The sequence below is a fragment of the Tachypleus tridentatus genome, chromosome 10, assembly GCF_004210375.1.
Source record: "Tachypleus tridentatus isolate NWPU-2018 chromosome 10, ASM421037v1, whole genome shotgun sequence".
Lineage (NCBI taxonomy): Eukaryota > Metazoa > Arthropoda > Merostomata > Xiphosura > Limulidae > Tachypleus > Tachypleus tridentatus.
This window is the reverse complement of record NC_134834.1, coordinates 69,217,168-69,244,488: the sequence shown is the minus strand read 5'-3', so window position 1 is coordinate 69,244,488 and position 27,321 is coordinate 69,217,168. Positions and strand designations below refer to the sequence as shown.

At 31.1% G+C, this 27,321-nt stretch overlaps 1 protein-coding gene across 1 annotated transcript in view; it reads right to left on the bottom strand.

Moving 5' to 3' along the window:
* LOC143229504 (uncharacterized) overlaps positions 1-27,321 on the bottom strand; it is a 160,257-nt gene that overhangs the window by 67,404 nt on the left and 65,532 nt on the right. Inside the window, 12 exon segments of the mRNA XM_076461933.1 lie at positions 1,454-1,573; positions 3,581-3,646; positions 4,584-4,697; positions 9,387-9,474; positions 10,541-10,558; positions 16,644-16,744; positions 17,544-17,672; positions 18,265-18,471; positions 18,911-18,983; positions 19,424-19,675; positions 21,094-21,322; positions 25,097-25,193. Coding sequence (XP_076318048.1) covers positions 1,454-1,573; positions 3,581-3,646; positions 4,584-4,697; positions 9,387-9,474; positions 10,541-10,558; positions 16,644-16,744; positions 17,544-17,672; positions 18,265-18,471; positions 18,911-18,983; positions 19,424-19,675; positions 21,094-21,322; positions 25,097-25,193 — 1,494 coding nt within the window.

Genomic DNA, 27,321 nt, shown 5'->3' with positions numbered 1-27,321 from the left:
AAATTCCATAATTCTTAATAGAATAAAACACAACTCAACACAGCAGTACCAAGGAAAATAATAAGCTTTTGGTATACACAAAGTGTTCTTGGTAAGTACTGAACATGAAGGATGTGTCACATTCCTCTTGCTGGAGAATCACAATCAACATGGAATGACATACTACATATTGTGACACATATGGATGATATTTTCATTCAAAGCCCAGGCATATGTTAAAAAATATTTGGCAGTTCTTTGGAAAGATGAGTAATACTTCTGAAAAAATTATCAAAAATATCATTTGCTAATCAGGTTTCACTTTTGAGAAAATGATCACTAAATAATGTTTATTAAAAAGCAAGTAGTTACAGAAAAATACAGTGAAGTTGTAACGTATCATAATAATAACAACTGTAAATGCAATTTTAAACAACATGTTTGATGACAAGCAAACTAATCCTATTGTGTCATAAAAGCATTTGAAAATTAAGTCAATTGTACTTTCAGTGATTAAATACAAACTATATTAGATAGGACAAGAGGTAATTAAGGTATGAAAAAAGAAAAGAAATTTGGTTACTTCACGAGAATGACACTTATCTTATCCCAATCAAGTTCACCCTTCAAATATTCAAATGCAATCACTTCTATTTATCCTTTTACCTTACTTAGGAAATGTGCTGAAAACTAATACAAATAAGATATTTATTGATAATGTAACAGGAAACATATTTAGTGTAGCTAACAAATCAAATACTAATAACCAGATAAGAACTACTGTTCAAAGCCATATTTCATAACCATCTCTCATTAGTCCAGATAAGTTGAAGATACAAAATGTTATCAAATGGATATCTATACATACTCAAGTGTGGGACACAAGTTGGTGAAATGTACTTACAGTAGGTAACAAATGCTATACTAATGACCAGATAAGAACTACTATTTAAAGCTATATTTCTTAACCACCTTTCACTAATCCAGCTAAGTTGAAGATAGAAAATGTTATCAAATGGATATGTACTCAAGGGTGGGAGACAATTTGATGTAAATTTTCTTTACGCTCACACGCACAAACTTTCTACACTTTTATGGCAAATGAGTGTTCAAGGCTGTCCAGTTTCCATCTATATTCAGCTTTCAGTTGTTTTGTTTACCTGTAATGGTATAATCTATCAAATAAAACATACTTGCTGACCTTTGATAATGTGTGTATAGAACAAAATAATTCCAAAATTGAGAATATACATTCAGTCTCATTTCCAGAAAACAAAATTACAATATTTTGTTGAAATAATTTAAACAGCATGCATGTATTATGAATGCTTTCATTTGGAAAAAATAATATTAAGGAACTGATATAAAATGCTTTGCTTCTGCTCTTAATCTTAATTTTTTTTAAATGATAATTAAACTACTGCTTTTAAAACTTGAAACAAAAAGCAGCTCATAAAACATAATCATATCTCACCATGAACCACAGTTTCTTTGGTAACAGTCGTAATGCTGTGTTTAACTGTTCCATCATCCAAAACTTGACTTTTCTCTGTTGTATACATTTTTCTGTCAGTGTCTGGTACCTGTTGCTGGCCTATAAATAGCATGATTTTTCAATTATCCTCACCATTTGTATAAAACAATAAATATACACTACGTATAATACAACCAATTCCCAGAATAGATCAAAGTATTCAAAATAATGATCACACAGTTAAATTGTTGTATGGCACACTGTGCACACAAACATACAAGTCTTATGTCTGAAATAAATTGGCTTTCTTTATTACTTCATTTTCTGTGTACATAATGCAACTAATCAGTTAATTGTTGACAGAAATGTTTTTATTCTTTTGAGAAAAAATGCTATATAGTTTAATACAGCAGGATCAAGAAAATATAAATTGTGACAAGGACTTGAAAATAAGGTAAAACTGTTTGGTTTAAGGATAGTTCTATAAATCTTATATGCATTAAGCAGACTTTTACTTCCAGACTTATGTATATTTTATAATAATGAACATTTAATTCCACACTTCATAATTAAACATATGGCTCATTCCAAGAAAACTAGCATGATAATGCATACATAAAGAATGTATATTTGTTTAAAGCTTTATTGTGACTTAGCATGTACATGTCTTAACATAAGATGGATCATGCTTTTAATACTAACTGTGGCATAACATACCACAAGCTTTTATCTGCCAAGCCATTCAGCCAACAATTTAGCATCAATGGCTGAAATATAATTAACAACATAACAGTATTAACAAGTAAATTTAACAATAAACTTTCAGGATTTAGTGTAAGTTAAATTACATGAGACTGTTTTTCCTGTAATTTTTTTCATGTAACAATTTTTAAATGCAAAACTAAGAAAAGCTGCTTAAAACAAGTAAACACACAAACCAATTAAGCCCATGGGCATATAGGTCAGCCAACTCAAAAGCTAAACTGCTACTTTGGGTATTAAATGATGATTTTGATACATGTGTAATACTTGATGTGTAAAGATAAATTCTGTTTCTTTATGTTGCTTATGTATATATATATATACCAGATAAGTCATGTAATATTGTAGTAAGAAATCGATAAGCTTACTTGGCTAACAACAGGCAAATATAAAAATTGCCAAAAATGTCAAAACTAATGTGGTTGGTTTTACTGCATATAGAATAGAATAAAAACTGATAAAATTTAATGTAAAGGTTACTGGAAAAATTCATCTGCTAGCAACCTAATTTCAATTTACAGGGTGTCCCAGACGTTCAAAATCATAGGAAATATAAACATTAAATTCTTAAAATGAAAAACAAATTTCAAAAATTGATACGTGTATGGCTGTCTATGGTATACAATTTGAATAATGAATAAATTAAGAATAAATTGTGTGTTTTTCTCTATGGGTCAAGGATTCTGTGACACCCTATACATAAAGTGATTCATAATTTGAGAGACATTGTCAGAGCACTGCAAAAGAAAGTAGAGGAAGCAAAATGAAAACTGTTTTACGTAGAGAACATATTACAAGTTTGAATAGAACATTGCTCCATCTCTTCAAGTATTCATCAATCTAATAAATCCTTGTTTGCCAATTTACTATTGCATTAGCATAATGTTCTTCTGCACACAAGTTTACAAAACATTTTCTTTCATTTTCAAATAATCCAAATTATGAAAAAGTATATTCATACAAACCTTTCATGTACTACTTTTCTAAGATAAGCAAAATAAAACTACATAATAAAACTCATGACACTGACAATGTGAATAGGAAGCTTGAAATTTTGTATTTTATTTCTGAAGAAAGACAACATTCAGTGGCTTGTTTTAACTTATTTCAACCAAAGTTAATTTCATTAAAGCAGATAAAATTTTAAATTTTGAGAAGACCATACACTCTGTCGTTCTTTTCAGAAATAGAAAACATGATGATTTTTTTTTATTACTTTTGTCTCTTGAAACTGATACAAATGTTATGTTAGTACTCTAATGAAAAATTATTATAATATTGTATTTTTAGTAAGCACACTGAGAACCCTTCCTATACAAACACAAACATAAAATGTAATGTTATTAAAAAGGTAAGAAAACATACCTTCCTGTTCCTTGTCCACTGGTGTAGGGGGTGGAGTTTTAGTTGGTTTTTTAAGCTCTTCCTCTCCTGTTACATATTTATTTATAGTCTACATTAATGCAAAATACAAGGATAGCTCATCTCATAAAACTAATCCAGCTCCCTTCTGAAAGGCTCACATGTACACCAGTGTTGTATTATGATGTCTAATCAGAAACGACTATATAAGCTATAATTTATGTTTGTTAGGTCAAGCATCTGGTATAACGCTGATGAAATGTTAACTTTAAGCCATGCAAAGTAGTGACTGTAATTAGGAAAAAAAAAAAAAACAATCTTAAATTTGCTTCAGCTGTTTCAAGCACATGGTCACAGTTTTAGATTTAGAAGCTCTTACATAAACAAGTTAGACCTGTTTCGTACTTAATAAAAGTATACAAATTTTTGAAAGCTTAATTACAATATTGGAAGAAACATCTAACTATATTATTTTAATCCAGTAGTTGTATAGAATACTTGATAATCCTTTGAACATGTGACAAATAAAGAAATGTATAGGCTAACGCTTAAGTTTCCTTCATATTTTCTGTGTAAAAGGTCTTATATTATGATTCATGACTAAATGAAATATACTTTAATTTGAATTTAAGTTAGAGAAACAAATTTGAGAAAAAGTAGCATTTGAGATATCTCCTTAAAGTTTGCACTGAGTTGCATGCAAGATAAAATTTAGCAGCAGGCTTAGTTCATCTTCAGTAGTTTTAAGTCTATAATTAATTTGAAGAACAATATATATAGTTAAGTTTTAAAAAAAACTTAGTAAAATTACATTTAGTTTAACACACATAAACTATGCTAGCAACACAAAAACATAAAACCACATACCAATACATTTAATGCAAGAAAATTAATATATATGGTAAAAGATTAATTTTCAAGGAAACATATATACAATCAATCTGCATTATATACCACAAAAATAGCAAGTGATCAAAAGAAGAACCACAGACCCTATATAGCCTACCTGAAATCCTTTCATGAGATACAATAATCTGCTCTGTGATGGGGAGCTTAGTACTTGCTATTTCTCGAGTTATTGGAGTTTCTGTCACTGCCACTTTTTGTTTTTCTTGGGTGTCTACAGCAAAATAAACAAACTTTCATGTACAAAATGAAGTCAAGCTGCAATTTTTTCCTGCTTAGTGAAGTAAAACTGTTATAAAATAACAAAGTTTTTTACTCCTTAAAATTGGGAAGTGAAGTCCTTTAGCTTGAAAAGAATAAAATATTTTGTAGGTTTTTGAAACAAAAGAATGCTCATTTAGTTCCAAATCTCCCGTTGAATGTTTTTAAAAAATATCATGCCCAACAAAGTTAAAAGATAAAAAAAAATATATAAAGAAAATAATACACAAATACTTCCTAATGGTCCTGAGAAGTTTTCAGAACACCAGTCATTGTTGTTACAAGTCTTTGGTTTTGTGTGGCAATAAACATTTAATATAATGAAGTAAATATAACAAAGAAATAAACTGTTAACACTGAAACTGTACTTCTCTTTATGAAATTGTTATTCCATATTTAATTTTGTTACTTACTTAAAGAAAATAATTTTGTTAAAACAAAACACAAATTATAAGTTGTCATAGTTGTAATTTGTATCTATTGGGTTGAGGAATAATTCGTGAGCATTTTTTCAAGTTACAAAAATATATTCATAAATGAAACGCTTTCGCAAAATATTTCATGTCATTTGGTAGATAATTTTTTGCTCTAATAGATGGTGTATTTGATTTTCATATGTCTTTAATTTTTGCTTTCATTTTCAGCTCATTAAATGGAATGTCAAGTGGACAAAATCGAGCATTTTCGACACCATCTGCTTTTCGCATTTAATATCTTGCAATTTCGTTTAAAACAATGCATACTATATACCTAGGTATTACATGAAATAAAGTATCATAATAAATGTTTTGGATGTAATGTGTTCATGCATTGAAGTATTGTAAAGTCTTGCATGCAATGCTTGAATGAAATTATTTAAAAATGCTCACAAATTATTCCTCAACCTAATACATTCTGAATAGTAATGAATCTATAAACTAGGTTTGTCTAGCAACTTGAAACTGTTTAACACACAACTGTCTGAAGAAATGACATTTTGATTATCAGTTCATAATCACTCTATTCATTCAGCGTGCAGAATGTCATTCATTTATCTTTTAAAAAACAACCAACTCTATTTTATTTTTAAAGAATATATAATTTCCTTAGTTTAACACTTTGTCATCAATCAACTGTGTAAATAACAAAGTAAATGAAGGGGAAAAAAAGAACCATATCCGAAAAAAATTAGCAATATTTTGCCTTAGAAAATATATGATAAATACCTAAACATGTTATAAAGAAATATTTCAATTATAAAATTAAACATATGTTAAGTTAAAAGTTGGATAAAAACTACCTTCAGAAGGTATCGTTGAAGGAGTGCTTTTATCAATTAAAGCATCTTGTTCTAACAGTTTCCCAAGTTCTTCCAAAGTTTCCTTTTTAGCTTTCATTATAGCACCATCAGGATAAATAATCTGAGGTTTTTGTTGAAAGATAATAGGTTCTTCTTTGAGAGAATCATGCAGTTCTTTTTCACTTTCTCCACCTTCAACTTCGGAAACAACAAGTTCTGTAACTGTTCCTTGAGAATCTACTGGTGTGACAATATTTTCCTCAACAGCTGCTTCAGGAGTAACTTTAGATTTTATCTCTGAAGGCATATCCTCTTCTTGTTTTGCAGTTGTTTCATGTACTTCTTTTACCATTTCTGGTATTTTTGTTGTTATTTCTTGAAGCTGTCTTGATGGTTCTTCTGAAGTCTGTTTATCTATGGTGAAATCTTGAAGCTGTTTCAGTGGTTCTTCTGAAGTCTGTTTATCTATGGTGACATCTTGAAGCTGTCTTGGTGGTTCTTCTGAAGTCTGTTTATCTATGTCTTGGTGGTTCTTCTGAAGTCTGTTTATCTATGGTTATATCTTGAAGCTGTCTTGGTGGTTCTTCTGAAGTCTGTTTATCTATGGTTATATCTAAAAGCTGTCTTGGTGGTTCTTCTGAAGTCTGTTTATCTATGGTTATATCTAAAAGCTGTTTTGGTGGTTCTTCTGAAGTCTGTTTACCTATGGTTATATCTAAAAGCTGTTTTGGTGGTTCTTCTGAAGTCTGTTTACCTATGGTTACATCTTGAAGCTGTCTTGGTGGTTCTTCTGAAGTCTGTTTATCTATGGTTATATCTTGAAGCTGTTTTGGTGGTTCTTCTGAAGTCTGTTTATCTATGGTTATATCTTGAAGCTGTTTTGGTGGTTCTTCTGAAGTCTGTTTATCTATGGTTATATCTTGAAGCTGTTTTGGTGGTTCTTCTGAAGTCTGTTTATCTATGGTTACTTCTTGAAGCTGTTTTGGTGGTTCTTCTGAACTCTGTTTATCTATGGTTTTATCTTGAAGCTGTTTTGGTGGTTCTTCTGAAGTCTGTTTATCTATGGTTACTTCTTGAAGTAGTTTGGGTGGTACTTCTGAAGGATGATCATCTATAGTTACTACTTGAAGTAGTTTGGGTGGTTCTTCTGTAGGATGATCATCTACGGTTACTTCTTGAAATATTAATCCCTCAACACTTTGAGCAACTTTAGATACTTCTGCTTCAATTTTTGATTTCTCTCTTACTTCCTCAAACTGTCTTGGCTCCTCTAAATGCTGTCTACTTATTACTGTTTCTTGTATCTGTTCTTCAGGAGATTGTATATTAGCTTCTATCTCTTCTTCAACCTGTTTCATCAGCTCTCCAGGAACAGTGACACCTTCTGCAGAAGTAAGATCACTGATGACTTCACAGTGGTTAATCCATGTCTAGTGTGATGGTTAGAAGGCAGCCATCAAGCAGGTGAAAGCAAGACATCAAGCTGGGCCATGTTTAACAAACACAGATAATGTTGCTCAAAATTTAAAGCATAAGGAGAGAAAAATACAGCATGCACGTCACACAAACAAACACTTGTGCTAGGCTATTTGGGGTAAAAGACCACTGTGAATTACTGCAAAAAGGGTACAGAGTAACAACAAGGCAGGTTCCAAAGGATTGAGTACTTTTGAAAGTGTTCTCTGCTTCACACGAAAAAAAAAAAAAAAAAGACCCATTTCTCAGAGCACTCTAGCTTTTGGATAATATTTTGGACTCGATGTTTATAAGATTATAATCACACAACACTTAGTATCACAAAAAACAAAAATGCCACATTTCCATGCAATTTGTATCTAATTATTTAAACAGTTATCATTTGTTATGAAAGTAGTTCCACAAAGAACAACCTACAGGAAACAGGCTTTACAAGTTAAAATTAATTAAGAGTAATATAATTTAACCAAACTCATGTATAAAAAACGAAATTTGAGTAATTTTCTCAAAAACTAGATTGTAACAGTATTAAAAATTAAAGTTATTCTTATGAAAATGGTCTTCATGAAAATGAAATCTTAAATATTAGTTTATTAGACACATATTAGACACATTGCTGTCTGTATCTTGCACGTGTTTGACGATATTTTTGGTACAAAATTTCTTAGTTTAGAATCAAGTGTTCATATATGAGTGAAAAATAAGAGAAATAACTAACTATAAATAGTTCTGAGTAATAATGTTTTACCTGATTAAAAAAAATAAAGATTTTACCACTTTTTTGTCCTGGAGTAGTTGACTCTTATGCTTACCCTATGCTTTTAATTCTTATAATAAAATGCATGCATAATGAAAATTGCGTTTAGTGATGAGCTTGTATGCCACCACTGTTTCCACTTAGTGCATATTATAGGTACATAAATATTAACTTTAATAATAATGCTATCCTCCACATGTGTATGCAAAGGATATTCACAGAGAGCAGCACTGATATAGATAGGCAGTTAGAAGATAGGGAAACATGCACCATAGTATAACAGCAAACTTTTACACTGGGCAAATTAAAAATAAAGTAATTTATTAATTTTAATCAAAAATGACTCACTAGTGAGAAAAAATAGTACAATAAAATCAAACTAAAAGCTGGTGTATCTACAAAAAAATAGTACAATAAAATCAAACTAGAAAGCTGGTGTATCCACAAAAAATATTAAAACGTTAACTTTTTTTTTTTACTTTTTCTTGTCATTTTATCCAAAAGCTAAGTCCATGTTTTCCACTAAAGTTATAAACGTTTCTTTAGTTTTCAGCACTTTTTATTCCTTTTACATATTTCTACTATCTGTTCACAATGCTTCAAAGCATTTTTCAGCCCATTTGTTTCACATTTTGATTATTTTTCATGGAAACAAGAGCTTTATGGTTTTTCTTGTATTCTTTCCAAAATGTGTTGATTTTGTAAATTTTTCTATTATTTCAGTTACTGATGAATTTTCACAATTGTATTTGATTCTCTTTAATTTTGATTATATATAAGCATGTAGCATAAATAGAGAGAAGAAACCTCAAATAAATAATTCTATCAATCTTAAATAATGTGTAGATACTTATTAGAATATTATAAAACTACATGAATATTTAAATATTATTTAATTTTTGGTGTCCTATTTGAAAAAAAAATATTTCCTCTACTGAAAAAAATAAAATAAAACAAACTCGTGTAATTGAATGATGTTTTTCATTTTCACTACTAAGTCTGATAGCTTCAATTTGAAATATAGTGAAAAAGTATGTTACATAAAAAACTAAACTATAGTTCCATGTCTTAAGATTAAATGACAGTATTTAACATAGTTAAAAGTAAAGTATTATCAAACTGAGCAATACCCTTAGGTGGTGTTTTCCTGGTTTCTGGAAGTTGTTTTTCCTGAACTGAACCTGTCTCACTACTTGTTTCTTCAGCTGATTCTGCTTCCTGAGAATAGGGTATTAAGTTAAAAATCACAAAAACATTAAAAGAATTGATGAAAAATTTTGTATATTTTTATACATTAAACACTCCAGTGTTTATGGTTGGTACATCTAAGAATTTTAGTCCAATATGATCAAACTTTGATAATATAAGTTTTTACACTTAAAATTTGAAGTTTTAGGCATAGGTTACATAACTCAATCTCTCTGTAAATAGAGACCTGTACCCCATTATCAGATTTTATCTCTGAGCATTGATAATGAGCTTATAAATATGACACACTTGCATTCTGAAGGTAGAAAATGTATACTGATATACAGTAGCAAACTACACAAGCATATAATGATCAGGAACTTAAAACAATAGAGCAGAATGGTGAAAAGCCTTGAATCTTAACAAAAGATAAATGCTTGTAAAGTGGTAAACTTTAAGAAACAAGCACAAAGTGGTAAGGATGCTTTGAGTGCTCACATATAAACATACTACCTGACATCCAATAAGTGCTCACATATAAACATACTACCTGACATCCAATAATTGCATCTGCTTACTTCATACTTTGCCATTTATAAAAAAAAATAAAATAAATTATTTTAAAATGATATGATTCTTGAAAAACAAAATATAAAAATGATTTCCCTATTTATTTTGTAGGTTTATTAACATTTCCCACAATCTACAACTATCTCCATACAATGGCACACAAATATATTAGTGTTTAAAAGTTATTTATTCAATGTGCAAGTCTCAAGCAGTGTAAAAGACAAAAACAAAAGCATGTTTGAAATTGCTAAACTGGACATTCACCCAAGTGTACCATTGAATATGGTTGTGACATTTTCATTCATTTTAAGATACTTTTATCAGAAAATAAAATAATGGAAGTGGAATGAAGTTTAGCTTAATTATCAGTTTGCCAAGCTGGTTGTACAGTTCAAAATAGGAAGGCTATTGTAAGCAAAAAAAACAAAAAACAAAGAGAGAGAGAGATGGACAAAAGATGTGTCTGTTGTAGGTACATGTGAGGTATGCTCTGCCTTGCAGTGCCTTAAGGATTATAAAAACCTACCTCCACATCTACAAGCCTCTGAGTTTGAGAAGGAAACAGGGAAAAAAAAAAATTCTTGAAAATGAGAAGCATTGAAGAAAATATAAAGTATTACAAGTTGTGTTAACATTAAAAGTCTCAGTCTTAGTTTTCCATTCAAAATGAGGATGTGTGTGTGAGCACCTGTGTGTGTATTTTCAAATTTAATTTATAAGGAATATTTTTGAATAGTAATTGTGACAAATACATACAAAAAGTAAAGTCAACATGGTAACCAACAAACATAAATATTCAATACTATCTCTATATTGTATTGAACAAAAGTACCATAAGTAAAGAGAGAGTATGTGGTGAGAAAATGAAATATCTTAAATGACCTAATATTTCACATAACTTTATATTATGTTTAAGGGAATTATTTAAGAATAAGCCAAAAGTGTTCAAGGAAGATTTCAGAAGCAAATGTTCTTGTACTACTATCCCTTACAAATAGCAAAACAGTGGCTGATATAAAGTTTTTTAATATTATCTGGAGAGTAAAGGTCATTTTTTCTAACTACTGCCAAAAATGTATGTTTTCTATACAAAATAAATTAAAAATATCATCAAAAGATAAAATCTTCCAAATTAGTTTGAGAAATCTACAGTTAGAGCTTTCACATTTAATAATTTCATCCTGTTTCACATCGAATAAAACAAAAACTCATACAAGTATTATAACAGATAATGCTAGATGATAACTAAAAATAATCTTACAGTTAGATAGAGAGAAAAAATTAAGAACTATTCCCACTGATCTACAAAGATTGTGACTTGGGTCCCAAAATATTCACTCAAAATCAAACACATATCACTTGAGGAAACTTTGCAATGTAACTGTTTCTTCACAACATTCTGAACTGTGTTTCAAAAATGAAAACTACTCTTAAGATTATTATCAAGTTTTATTTCTAATCCCATAGTTGTTCAAAATAAAAGAGCAACTAGACATCAACATTTTCTTAAACCAAAAATGTATTTCCAATAATACTTATCTCTGCTTACAATATAATTATTTCTCAATCTGCAGGGTTTATAACTCTTTGCCCATCTAAGCACTGAAAACTCCAGTTTTTTGCAGCCTGCTCAAATGCCCCAGGTTATTTCTAATTTGCAAAATTCTCCAACAATTTCAGTGTACCCTCTATCTTGATACTGTATATAAGCACCTCAATGAGATAATGTAGTCACTTTTTCAAGACATAAACTAGCTTTTAGTGGGGAGATAGGGTGGGAGAATGTCAGCAGAGGTAAATATTATTAGGAATACATTTTTAGTTTAGGAAAATGTTAACTTTCAAAATGTACTTACCTACATCAACAATGTAGTTAGAATTCCACATTGTGAAGGTAGAGGAGCCAGTGCAGGCATGATTCAAACAGAAAGCATCTGTACAGAACAGAAGTGTACGAAGACAAAAATAGTACAAAGGTAGGGCAACTTCACTACATCCAGAACAGATATGCTCTTCACCTAAAACTTAGTTTCTATATCAAAGGAGTCAAAGAAACAGAATTCTTCTAGTTTGGAATTTTAAATCTTGGAGAACCAAGCAGACAAGAAGTATTCCACCTTGCCACTGGAATTATGGAAAGGATGTAGAACCTGTGCTCACTGAAGGACCTAGGAAGAGACCACTTTGCATTTGGAATTATGAGGAGATAGTGGACCTCCTTTCATGAACAATATATGAAAGTGACATTGATCAAAGTGAATAGTCATGCATGCCTAAACTAGATAGTTTTGTGTCAAATCTGAACCAGAATTACAAGTAGGTTCCTGTGTAGGCTGGTGGCACTCCTACTGACATCTGGTAAATACATCCATGGATGTCAAGGGAAGAGAAACATGTTTGAGCACTCTGGATGAAAAACCTCTATCCACCACCCCAGTGACTGGAAATTGGAGGTGGTAAAAACTCCTGAGCTCCACTAGTAGAGTTATGGGTAATATGAGTTTGAGAGTCCTGAGGAACAGTATTCTGGGAAACTGTGCAACAGGTGAACCAATTTCCTTACATTTTTAAAAGTAAACCATCCCAATTTATGCAATCTGAGAATTGGCAGGGACAGGCAGGATCCCAGTTAGCTTTATTTCAAGACAGTCCATGAGTGGCAATCCACAATAATAATGTAATACCATCCAGTAGGCACTTAGATGGTCTTATGGAACACACCATTTCAACAGAGCTTGTTGCAACCTGTAGTAATTATAGTGAGTAGTTGCTAGTGCAGAATTGCAAAGAAAAAGCATACTTTCTTTAGCAACACTTTCAACAATAGAACCAAATGAGAAATAAAAGGACTCTGAAAATAAAAAGAAGTACATGAATAAGGAAAATACTTATCTCTGGTTAAAGTCTAACAGAAGAAGAGGAAATTGCAAGATCATGTAAGTAATGAGATAGGAAAGTATTAGCCTGCACAATGTCTTACAGAGAGCAATTCAACTGGGTACTAATGACATTGAGATATGATGAAATCTGGCGAGATGTGACATGCTAAAGTTTCCTCTCCTGTAACAATAATCCATTATAGCCCATGTGAATCAATTTGCAAAGCCACCTCATTAGAGTAATGGAAAATAGACGTATTCCAATGAATGAACAATCAGTTCCTATTACCTTGAAATGAGTAAATACAAGCTACATAACACTAGGACCCTGACAGAACATAACGAACAATAAGGATCAGAGTGGTGATAAAGGTGAGAAATGGCTGGTAAAAGGACCGATGAGAAGGGAAGAAAAGACCTATGGAGGTAAAACAGAGCAAATGTGGAATGATAAAGACCCTTAGCACATGGATTGCAAACGACTACAACTGATGACATCCACAGGTCAACAACAAAATATATAATTTAAGAGAAGGATGAAACACATAACACATAGCTAAGAGCTCAAAAGGACAGTGAGACAATGCATGTAAAGCAACTGTAAAATTGCAATTCAGTAACCAAAAAGATTGTTTGGGCTGAAGAATATGAAATAATTTTATTACACCTGTTAAAACTGTGGATTCAAAAACCTTCTGATATTTGGGATACCTATAAAGAGTGGATAAGGATGGCTTATATAAAGCCACTGTACATGAATCAAGACCCTTCTCAAACACCCAAGTCATAAAATGAAATATGGTAAATACTTTTGGATAAAGAGGGTTTACATTCATTTTAATGTATCTCTGATGATAAATATTCCATTTCTGTTGATAAACAGTCAGGGTTGGCCTACACAGAGTATTTAGCTAAATATAGAGAAACCTCAGAAGTTAACTCCTTATGTCATGCACAAGACTGCATAGCTTCCAAGCATGAAGACTGTGTTTCCAAATATCTGGGTGAAGGATATCTGATTGAGGTTGTCTCAACAGAGACTGCCACTCTGCAAAAAGTGGACATTCCTGCAATTACTAAAGAAGATGAAACCACATTGGAGCTAGCCAAGAAGAGTGCAACCAAAAAGAACTAGACAGAAAGTAGAACCTGGGGCAATGGCTGAATTGGGGAAAAGCCATAAAGACATAAACCTGTCCAGTCCTTACTGAATGCATATACCCACAATGCTTGAGAATAAGGTATTGGAGGCCAAATTAACTCCAGTCTAAAATCAATGCCATTGAGACTCACTGGATATCCAAACCTAGAACAAATTCACTGAGAAAACCTCACAAAGTAGCACCCATTTTGTCAGAAAAATCCGGCTGGGTTTAGACAAGGGATTGCAATTAAACTCATCACTCCTGGAACATAACATGCTAAAACACTGATATGCTGAGAATGAGCCCAATAGAGAAGATACAAAGTACAAAAACAAAGGTCTTGAAAATATGTGCTTCCTTGAAACAAAATCTGAGAAACCACTGTGGAACTGTCAGAATGCATTATACCAATTTTTACTTTCAAGACAGAGACAGGCCTTTAACCATTTACCTGTGTACTACAAAGAGTTCAAGGACATTGATATGGAGGGTAGGCTCATCTTCCATCTAAGTATTATGGAACTCCTGACCTTGAAGATAAGCTCCCCACCCTGAAGAGATGCATTTATGAACAGAAGGATCTTAGGATGAGGTGGTGGAATGGGTACCTCAACAGTAGTATTGTTCCAATCCAACCACCATATACAATCAACAATGTTTATCCTGAGTAATGAGACAATGATCCAAAGGATCAGAACACAAGATCCATTAATCACACAATAACCACTGAAGGGACTTCAGATGTGCTCACACTAAAGAAATGGGAAGCTCCAGTGATGCCCACATCCCCAAAAGAGATAAAATCATCCATGCAGTAGCAGAAAGAGACATAAATCCTGATGGCTCTCTCCATAGCTTGAATCTCAAAACTAGTTGGTTGAGCATGATTTAAGTGAGTAATGAAAAACACACCCAGATGGATGAGATATTGAGTCAATCACAAAAAAGATATCTCCAATCAGATTAGGAAGCCCACTTTTGTTTCTGAAAGGAGATCCTGAGAGTGTTGTTCTGCTAATTGACTGGATGGAGCCAGAAGGGGTCAGTCATTCATACAATGATGTGTGCACAGACCCAAAAAATGCAGGTGACTAGAAAAGGCTTGAACAATTCTACATAAGACATAAGGTGCTGAATGCAAGACCAAAAGGTAGAGCCCTAAATGCAGCACTTGACCCTTGTGCTCAAACCTGAAAAACTTCCAGGGAGTTTCTGCTATGAGAATATGTAGATAAACATTGATAACACCAAACTTGGTCATCCAAAGCCTTGGTGCAAAGTTCCATCACAGATTGAGAAGAGATTCTCCTGTAAAGCAAGGAAGATATAAAAATTGGTTAAGTTGAGGCACATCAATGTTTGGACACCAATCTCTTGTCTTCTTGGGTACAATGAACAAACAAGAATAAAATCCCAGAAGAATGGGATCAATCCTCTCTACTGCCCTTTCGATGATAACTCTCTTATAGCCTGGGAATGAAATTTCACTCCTATGAATACGTTGGAGGTGAAAAGGCAACAGGTTAAACAGACAATGGTGAAGGTAATGTAAATTGAATGACCAACCCTGAAGTTAGAACATGGACTATCTATGGATCTCTGGTAAAAGAACATTTTTTTTTTTCTTTTGCAGATGTCCAGGAAGTTATGTAATTATGCTCTCACTGCTTCCCTACCTATGGGATAGATACTGATGCCATTGTTGTTGGTCCAACCAAGCTGAAGATCCTTGAGAATGCAGATGGACCCTATTATGAGAGCCAACAGACCCAGGAACCAAAAGAGAGGATTGTGAAATACTACAGGCCAGTACTCCCAAATTAGTGCCAGAAAAGTGAGAAGCCAATGACAATAAAGGGAAACATGAATAGGCTATATCAATTCAGAGTTCTAACATCTCTGAAACTTCAACAAATAACATGAGACAGAAAAGAAGCTTCCTTTCACTCCCTGAGAGCAGAAGATCGTAAATGAACACTTTCTAACAAAGTGTTTTTACCCACTAAATTCCAACAAACCAGCCAGGAAACCAAAGAAAGAACTAAAGAAGACAATCTGACTGAGATAGATATCACCAAAATCACCAACTTATCCTCAAATTGTTGAGGGCAATGTTAAAAGACTTCAGACAAAAATTAGATTGAAAATAAATATCCCAGGACAGTCATGAGATTAAGAAGGTTTATGTTCTTAAATAAAAAAAAAAAAAAGTTACACAAAAGTTTTTGTTTGTTAGAAGCACAAAGCTAAACAATGGGATATCTGTGATATGCCTAGGGTAGGTATTAAATACTGATTTGTAGTGTTATAAGCCCACTGACTGCTAAGCAACATAAAATTATGTAGATTATCAACTAAGTCAGTTATGTTACAGTTAAAACGTTATATTCAAAATTTGATGAATAAACAGATGATGAAAAGAAACTTATTCCAAATTTCAATCCACATCACAGTAATCTACAGCAAATTAAAGAAAAATTATTATTCACATACCAACACTTACATCACAAACTTCATACTTTAAGTTCCAACACAAATACTGCTTATACATTGAAAACTAATTTTCACATTCAGAAACTACCTGATTATCTACATATAATCTTACCTTCATTAAATCCTGTTCATCATAAGAAACATCCAGAGACATTTCTCGTTGCAGTGAAGCTTCCCTTGAGCGACCCAATTCAACTCTGATGTTATCGAACTCTAGAAACAGCAATATCATCAAAGGCTAAGTGTATGTTAAGCCTAATCATAGCTGACATTATTTTCAATTACTTTTCAAAAAAATTGAAAATAAAGAAATGATAAAATGTCATTTTTACAGCTTATATAAAATATTATGTAACAACACAAGAAAAACCTCTTCTTTTGTAGGCTTTGGCAACATGTTCAACAGTTATTCTGAACAACTTTAAGGCTAATAAGCAGTTTGCCCCTGAAGAAGGATGATCCACCTTTTGAGAGTGCTTGGGTTAGTGTGTTTTTATAATTTTAAACATTATTCTAAAGATCAAGTAAATAAAATACAAACATATCAAACTACATATGTGTAAATTACAAATTTAACATGGAGTTCAATCATTTTCTAAATAATCAAGAAAAATGTGCAAAATAATGTCCTCCTCCTGATTCTACAATAGATAAAGTTATTTTGTCAGATATTAAAAAGATTCTTCAGGGTTAATATTAATTACAGGCCTACATTTTTTTTACTGTTATTGTTTTTCTATTTTTAGCTAGTTTACCATTTATTTTCATAATGTTAAAATAAACTGAAAAATTATGATTAATTTAAGATACAACTTAAAGTTCTTTGTTTTTAATCAAAGCAACAGTAAGTCAATATCTTAAGTTAATCACAGTCTGCAAGGAATCACTAATATCAAATTATAGTAAATAGGTAAGCTTGCATAAAACTTTACACTTTCTAGATTTCATATGCTTAAATTACTTAAAATAATTTCTTTGAGTAACAGTATCCTAGAACAACTGATCAACTCACCACTCTGATCTTGCTGAATTTTTGCCACTGCTTTTTCCACCTCATCAGATATAATGTGCACATTGAACATACAATTATTTAAAACATCCGCTCGTGCAATTTTTCTCAAAGCATTTTCCAAAACATTTCCTGAGAAAAGAAGATTATTTGGCACTGATTTTTTAACATTGGCTGTGAAAAATAATCTGTGAAATAAGCATACTTACATTTCCAAAGAAATTAGTTTTCAAGGTGTCATTGGATTGTATATCATAAATCTCAATTTTCTGTACATAAGATACACTAAATAAATATTAAAAATAAGAGAAAGAAAACAAATTTTTAGTAAATGGTATGATCCACACATTATTCAACTTTACTAACTTCTATGTTCCTTGAATGTGTTTTTTAAAGTTCATAACATGAGAACACAAAAAAACAACAACATATGTCTAACTAGAGAACAGTTGATAAAATGTATTAAAACAAATGTGGAAATGGAATAAGTATCTAGGTATTGTGTATTCAATGAACATTTATTGAAAGTTTAAAACAGAAGAAAAAATACAGAATTGCTAATAATACTTTTTATATTAAATAAGTCTAAAACGAATACAGCAAATACAGCATTCAACATATTGCATGCTTCTTTTTTTCAGTAAAAAATAAAAAAATATTTATTTCTTTCAAACTCAAATGTTTAGGTTATATTCAAAGCTATTGTACTAGTTATCATCATTACCTTTGGCTTGGATTGTTGGTTTCTGTGCCCATAACTGTAGCATCATTAAAGACTGACTTTTCACATTATCTGGATATCGATTTTTGATTGTGTTGACATCCCACTCTGGAATGTCTAACTGAAAAGCCAGTCGTTCCCAGTCAGATCCAATTTCTCGAGCCACATCAACCAACCGAAGATCAGCTCGCTGAAGCATACCACCTCTAGCTATAATACACAGAAAACAGTTAGAGCATAAGTTATTCCTTTCTAATGTGGTCTTTATTAACAACTTTTATTATCAAAATCACACTGGTAAAGAAAATAAATGTTTACTCCTAAATAATCCATTGAAATCATTCCAAAATTTCTTTTATATAAATATATAAAACAGTGAGGATCATGCAATACTCTTTATAGATTACCCATTCATTTACAAGAATCTGCTGTTGGTTAATTATCTATTCAACTTCTCAAGCTGAGCAGTAATGAAATATAAATGGTTGTATTCTGAGGAATGAAAGGCCTAAAGATACTTCTGTAATAACAAGATTAACAACTGAGTCATATACACATTTTATAAGATATAGAAATTGTGTGGTTCCATCTCTCAACATTTCTCCACAGTGCCTAAACTTACTTAACATGTCAAACACCAAAGCCTTACCTAAACCTGATTCCTGAACATAACCATACTTCCTCTCCAGTGTTACAATCTCATCTACGTACTCTCCCTCAGCCTATAAATTAAACCAAATGATAACATACTTAGTAGAACATATATATATATATATGCTGCTAAGAATTATTAAGATATGTATTTACATATTTGTAATTAATTATATGAATGTTTTAAAACTAATATCAGTGTTTCTTACATACTTATATTTGAGTCTAAGTATCTACTATCTTGTCACATATGAAAAAATAAGCATTTGTATCAAAATAAATTTGCAAAAAAATCATAAGTATTTTATAATTTACTATCTAAATAAACAGTTAAAAGAAAGTTAAATTTATATTTGACAGAAAATGAGCTATAAGAATTTAAGTTTTTACTTCAATGAATATTAGAATTTTCAAGATAAAACTGCAAACCTTCTATATTAAAACTCTTCAATTACAAAATCATATGTTTAATATTATCTCTCTTTCATAACAAACAAGACTAAAAACTAACCTTGCACACATCAGGCAGCACAATGTTCAGATTACAAATTGGAGTCTGTGGTATATCTCCACGGCTTACTCGAGGTTCTCTCATGAAAGCAATCCTGCCCACAGCCTCCTGGTGAGGATCCTTCACACGAACAATAAATGGCAGCCTGTTCTCCCTGAAGGCTTGGAACATGAGCGTCAGTTGCTCACCTGATTTTGTCACAGGAACTAAATTCCCAACAAATTCTAAGTACTGAGACTTTCCTTCTAAGACCTAGAAATGATTAATATCGATGAACAATGTTTTTAACTGTTTATAGTTTCTTTTCAAATCAAGTACAAGTTAAAATGTATTAACATTTTACATCTAAAACCTAAAACTACTTTATTAAATAAAAGGTGTAATGTTTTAAGATACTGTATTCAAAGTTAATTCCAAGACCAATAATGTGACATTCAAGCATTAAAAGCATTCTTGCAACAATCAGTTTGTAATACTTCAAATAATTTAAAATTTACTTTGACATATTACCAACAAAAATGTAAATTTTATGTGTAAATTGAATATCCTCCAAGTTCTAAATGAAATATAATTTTAATTTCTAGTATTTAAAGTAATTAAAAAAACCTGTCTGCCATAACAATTTCTGATATTTTATTTTTGAACAGAATACCCAAAGCTCAGATTCTATTAGTTCTTGTCGCTTTATGAAGACGAAAAACTTGGCCATGAAAGGCACATTAACAGCTTCTCAAAACAGTTCTGTAGCACATTTTGTTGCTTCATTGATTTGCCTGCAATTCATGAGCCAAAACCTATCTGATTTTTACATGATACTATAGGTCAAAATCAGATAAGAGTTATATTCAAAAAGCATTTGATTTCCAGAATACAGCTCTTACCCAATAATGGCCTGAAATTATGAGTTAAAATATTGTAATCATTAAATCAAAATTTGAGTACTGAAGTATTACAAACTGATTGTTGAAAGAGTGCTTTTAATACAGGAATGTCACACTACTAGTCTTGGAATTAATTTTCAATACAGTATCTTTATTGTACTTACAAACAGATTATTCTGTTCAGTAGGTTCCTCATTAAGCTCTACTTAAAAAATTTGAATTTATAAGTCCTGGTCAGTTTGATTTTATCAATCTATATATGTAACATGCCATATATTTTCAAGCAGAAAATTTATTATATTTCTATCTCTGATGTAAATATTCAAAGTTATCTGGTCTAGTTAATATACTCATACAGTCTAATGCAGTTAAAACACAAACTGGAAAGTGAGTAGCTTTGCTAACCCGAAGATGATCTAAGAAGGTCAAAATATTGTTCTGTACTTTATTTTAATTATAGTTTTAATACCCATACCAGCTGTCATGAGAATACAGTATTTGTAAAAGTTTTTAACTTAAAGTGTATACACAATTCAGTCAAATCATCATGTTGACATTATATACAAAATGGATACAGATCTCAAACAACTGCAGATATAGCATGCAAGATCTTAAAATCTAAAAAACAGGTTAAAGTAACTATATGAAAAAGAATTAAATGGTCAACGTGCCAGCCAAATAACATTTATCCCCCATAAATGTAGCTTTGTCAAAACACTGGCCACACGATTCTTTTTCCATGCACAGATTTAAACCATTTCTTATTTGCCTATACAAAATATAACTTACCTCTACATCTCTGCTCTTAGCCACCTCTATGAAGTGCTTTTGGTTTTCTAAGGTTTTGTCTTCTTTGTCATCAGTCATACAGAATACCCGAAGCTGAGCTTCCATTGGTTCATGTCGCTTTATGAAGACAACAAACTTGGCCATGAAAGGCACATTAACTGCTTCTCGATACAGTTCTGTAGCATATTTTGTTGCTTCATTGATTTGCCTGCAATCCATGAGCCAAAACCTATACAGTAATAAAGACATCAATTACAACCTGCCATGCTCAAGATAGTTTAGTGTGGGTTTAGATGAAAATTGCCATACAACAATCTTATACCGGACTTGATTTAATAGATTATAATTTGTATTATTTCTGGAATTCATAAAAATAACACTTTGTTTTCATGTCATACCATGCTAATGTATTAAACTTTACAAATGCCATTTTCACTTAAATTAAATATCTGTCTTTCTTTAAAATGAAATATAATAATGTGCAAATGTGTTAGGACAAAATCAAAAATCAGATTTCACACTAATTTAAAACAACAATTTGAAGGTAAATCACAGATGAAACACCAAACATTTATTAATCTTCATATTCAGTACAAAAGAAACTCAGTAGAAGTGATTGAGTTCAGCAAACAGTTGATATTCTGTGTGTTCCCATTTGCTTTAATAACTGTAGATAGTCTTTCAGGCATTGTTGCAATATTTAATATAAGTCTCTTTTGGAATTTTACTTCAAATGTTACTAATACACTCTCATAAAGTTTCTTTAAAAGTAACTTTTGATTTATCACATTTTTTATCTATCAAAACCCAGATCTGCTTAGCTGGGTTGAGACTAGGGCTCTGCATGGAACATTGCATCATTTGAATGACTACAGCAGCTTCTTTCTTAGCTAAGTACTTTCTCCATAGATTGGATAAGTGTTTGGGGTCATTATCTTCTTGGCAAAAGAATCCTTTACCAATAATACAAAACCTTCTGGGTATACTATGATGGATCAGCATCCGATGGTACTTTCATGGTCCATTATTCCATCAATACTGCAAATATCTCCTGTTGCCCAAGCAGAAAAATACCTCCAAACTATTACACTGTCTCCACTGTGCTTCATGGTAAGTGCTATGCATTGAGTTAAGTGTCTTTCACCTTTCTTCCACCAGACATATGACCTATGCTTTGAGCTAAGTATTCCAAACCTGGACTCGTCTATCCGTAATACCCTTTTCTAATCATCAAACAATCGTTTTTGTACTTTTTAGCAAATTTCAATCTTTTGACGATAATTGGAGATTGAAGTAAAGGTTTTTGTAATTGCTACATGACCAAATATTCTAGTTTCATTGAGTCTTCCTGATACTGTAGATTTGGATACTTTTCTTTCATGTGATACATGGTTGTTTATCTTATGCTTGAGATCAGTGGCAGTCTTCCTTCCATCCCAAAGGCTGCATAAATGAAAATACTTAACATCAGTATTGTTGAGTTTAGGTGTTCTGACTCTTCCTTTCCAATTTTCAAACTTACCTGTCTTTATCTCACAATCTAGGGTGTATGGATAGTGTTTGGGGAGCATTTCAAGTCTGCTGCAATTTCTCAGAGTCTAACCAGCATCACATGAAGCCTTAATGTAAACTCTCTGCTCTGCTGACAATCCTCTATACTTTTAGGGTCATGGCAGGGCAACAAAATTTAACATACAGTGTAACAAACTGATTTTATCAAAGTTTATTTGTGGAGTGCTGTCAAATTGATTTTTTCTAGCAAATACCGGCACCATATGAGAGTTCCCTGCTAGCTTCTTTATACATAGTTAACACCATGAAAGTTATTTCAGACCCTAATCTTGATGGGTATGTTCATTCAAGCAGAACACTTACAACATGCCCTTAGTAGAAGTGTATGGGAATTCTATGGAATGGTATGTATTCTCATTCAGTTCTCAACAGGGATCAGTGAAGCATTACCATATTGTTGAAATTGACATTCTGTAATGGCATGAAAAAATTAGCTCCATAAAATGGAAAGAATGGTAAAATATTCTCTTGTCCTAACACTTTTACACAGTGCTGTAGATAAGCTGAAAAACTAAGTTAAATTTTACAAACTTCTTTAAGGAACAAATTTTACTAATCTCTCCAATGTTGTTACAGAAAAAACAAGCATAATACTTAGATAATTCTAATCTTAATACAATCTACCATATAAGCTAAAACATTATCTCCCCTTGCACTTGATAGTAAGTCCCATTTTAACAACTTAAAGTGTTTAAGTGACACTCTTCATATGTTTATCATACACTTATTATATTTTTATCACTTACGTGTAGATTTCATATGTGTTAAATAAAAACTGCACATTGACTTATTTATTAAAATATTATTTTTTTAAATGACTCTTTTGTACTGTTCCCATATTTTTATTATTTTGCAAGTTACAAAGTATTGCCATTCCCATGTAGCTTATCTGATGAAGTAAAGAATTCACTTTAAATCGAAACTGTTTTAGCAGTATGACACTTAGATTGCAGAATGCAACAGTAAAAAGTATACAGTATATGAATTTACTTATGCTTCAAATAAAATTTAATAATTTATTCTAATGAAATGACTATGTTATTGGTATATCTTTCACGTCTTTATTTTCTAATCAGTGTTCTGTAATTTGATAACATCCTTGATAAACAAGTCTACTTGGAAATTAATGGTCAGAATAAAATCAACAAAACTGAGAGATAAATAGTACATACCTATAGGACTGATTTTTACAAAGTTACCATGCTAATATTTTTCAATGTTGCAATAATGTGTCACCAAATGTTGTGATTGGATGATAGGAAATGTTCAATGACTTATGTATAGTTTATGATGTACCTGTGGTAAAAAATCATTGTTTTAACTGAAGTTAATAATGGTATTTTCACATTTTTTTGTTGTTTTTTTTTTGACACAGTATTTTCATTTCACATACATCAAACCCAAATATGTAACCAATGTTTTTTCATCAAATATACAAATTATTGTTTTTCACACAGATCGTGAGACTTTTGTGTTTTTGCTTCATATACATTAAACCACTGTTTCCACCTACATTATGTTACTTTATTCTTTCTGTATGGGGTCAGTCAATGTGACCAATCTTGTAACCACAAAGTTACCATCAGAGTTTCCATACTATGATTTTGTATACACTTCACGTATTTTCACAGAATCTGACAAGATTTCAGTACACATTACAATACTTTTGTTAAAAAAAATCAGGTGTTTTTAATTAATTATTTTTACTAAAGGCTTGTCTGTAAATATATGGAGCAAGGTTGAATGTAATGCAATTTTCATGTTAGGATTAAAAATACTTTTCTTCATTTGAAAAATTTTTAATTTTATTTGTACAACCTGTAACATTTCCTGTATATAAGTATCATTTTTAGATTTTATAATTATTTATTATTTTCTCCAACTTATCTCAATACAGATCTAGTAACCACCATGAAAAAGTATGAAATAAATCTATATTGCTCGTTTTTTTCCCTTCCAGAATAACTGCAGATTACGACAGAAACCTACAATTATTTATCCTAGATTGCTTAAGGCTAGTAGCAGTCTAATCTGTTTACACTTTAAAACATCTTGAAGTGTAGCTTTCACAATACACATAAGGGTTTATAATATAGTGACAAATAGTTAAAACTTCTTTTCTTGTTTACTATCACTAAATCAAAGCTAAAACCAAAAAAAATTATTTTCTGTTCAGTTATTAAACTAAGACACATGAAGAAATAACATCAAAATTATAATTATAATTAAGATTTGATCAAGAATTCAATGAAAAACTTTTCAGTTTATTAAAAATTGTCCAAGGCATTTTTCAGATTTTTTTTTGTGCATCATAATAAATTTAGATTTCTTATATAAACTGAGTAGTGCAGGTTCAAAGGATCTTTTCTTTCTACAAAGTCCTTTTCCCAAAAATTTAGGTTACACAGAGGATGAAAACATTATACTAAACCTTGCTGATACTGTTGTTGTGAATGAAACACATTCATTAACAAAAGTAAGTGGAGTTGATCCAGTTACATCTTCCCACTGAGCTTTAGTTGTAGCTCCTGCAAAATAAACCAACCATTCATGTTCTTATCACAAGTTCTTAATCGTTTGTAATCAGTTCCACTTTGTTACTGCAATCATACAAAAATTATTTCACTTATTTCAATATATTTGTTTCTATGACTTTTTTCTTTTTAGATAGAACACTTTAAAATGTGATATGTTTCACTCCAGAAAATCTTGTAAAAAGTTATTAACTCTTTTACTGCCATGGGCACACACATCTCCTCTTAAAGCACTGCCATGGATTTTGGAATTTTGTACCTTCATGAGGTATTCCCCTTCAAACATTCCAAAGTTTGTCACTTCCAAATTTCATATAAGTAATAAATTATTAAAACACATACCACTGTTCTTTTTATTGTGTGTCTAAAAATAAAGATAGTGCTGAAAGAGTTATATATAAACCTGGAAGTAACAGAGTTAATATAGTGTAGCACACTCTAAAAAAAAAGAATATATACAATATCAGAATGTTATATTCATTTTGAACATAAATGTACAAACATAAAACAGTTATGTCTACGAAATTAGCTGCATAATAATTTATTTTAGCTGATTAAACAAAACAATATTTTCTTGTTTAATAACCAAAAACAGATACAATTACTTTTATATTCTGGTACAAATACTTCACTGGTTCCAACAATCTCATGCTATGACTAGCAGACTAAGCTTATATTTGTATTTCATTATACTACATTTTCAAGCTACAAACTTATTTATTTCTTCTCACCATCTTTAGTCTGACCCATGCAATAAGGTTCATTTAAGGATCAATTCTTTTCATTCATAAAGCAAAGAAGATTTATCTTCATATATACATGTAAAATAAATATAAGTACACACAATTCATTATATAATAAATCATAAACAAAAAGCAACATTCCAAATAATTTTCAAACATATGCATCAGCAGTATATTTTACCAAAGATAAAGAGTTCTGAAACTATGGCATATAATAAGAAAATCAAGCTCCAATATAAGGAAGAATAATATGTAGCTATATAAAAATGCCTTTGAACTAAAAAAAAAAAGAGAAGAAAGTAGCATTCCAAATCAACCTGAATATCAAGCAGATGATTTGTCCTTCATACAGCATCTGAACTTAATTTTCAAGAAAAATGTTTAAAATGTTAGGATTTGAGTATGTTTTTAAAATATACACATTTTTGAATAATGAATGTTTTACAGACAAAGAAAAAAGATCCTCAGTTTTAAATACTCTTCAAAAACAAATTTTAAAATCAAAAGTTAAATAATAGCATCCATAGTAGAAATACAAAACTAGGAGTTCCAATTCCATACCACATTCTCCTGAAGGGTGCACGCAGTTAACATGAAAGTACATCCTCACCTGACTGAACCAGAAAATTCAGTTTAGGCAAAAAAAAACCTTTTCAAGTTGTTATGGTAAAAATGCAACAAAGATTCTAAATAGTTATGATAATGAGGAATACAGCAAACAGGAGTAATATGTAATAAAGAACACAACAAACATACATACAAAGTATAACACAAGAAAAAAAAAGTGGAACATTAGGAGAAACAGGCAGTTGAAGAAATACATATGGAATCTATATTTATGTTTTTACAACAATGCTGGACAAAAAAGCAACGATATTAAAAAGTGCTAGTACTGTGACCAGCAGCATACTTTCAAACAATAACCTTGAATGTTCTCTTAATTTTTATGTTCAAAACTGTGTTAGAAAAAAAACAAACTAAATACCATCTACAGTTTAACCTAGATAATTAATCAAATGTGCTTAATTTTATGAAATTGTTTTAACACATGAAAGTATAACAAATATAAGATTTAACTTATAAAAATTTTTAGTACTGTTTACCTCATTTTTTCTAAGAAAACAGAATGCAGCATTAAAATTTTACACGTTTTCTATCCCAGTCCCCCAAGTGATGTCATTATAGCAGCAAATGAACTGGTCTTTGCATACTTTCAAACAATCCAAGTATGGAATTTGAAAAAAAAAAATTAGAAAGTTGGATCATACTTTATAACTAATTGTAGAAATTTTTAAACAATCAGACATACAACACCTTACACCATATCACTACAAAAGATAATACACATTTCATTGTTGGGGATGGAGCTTTTGTATGGT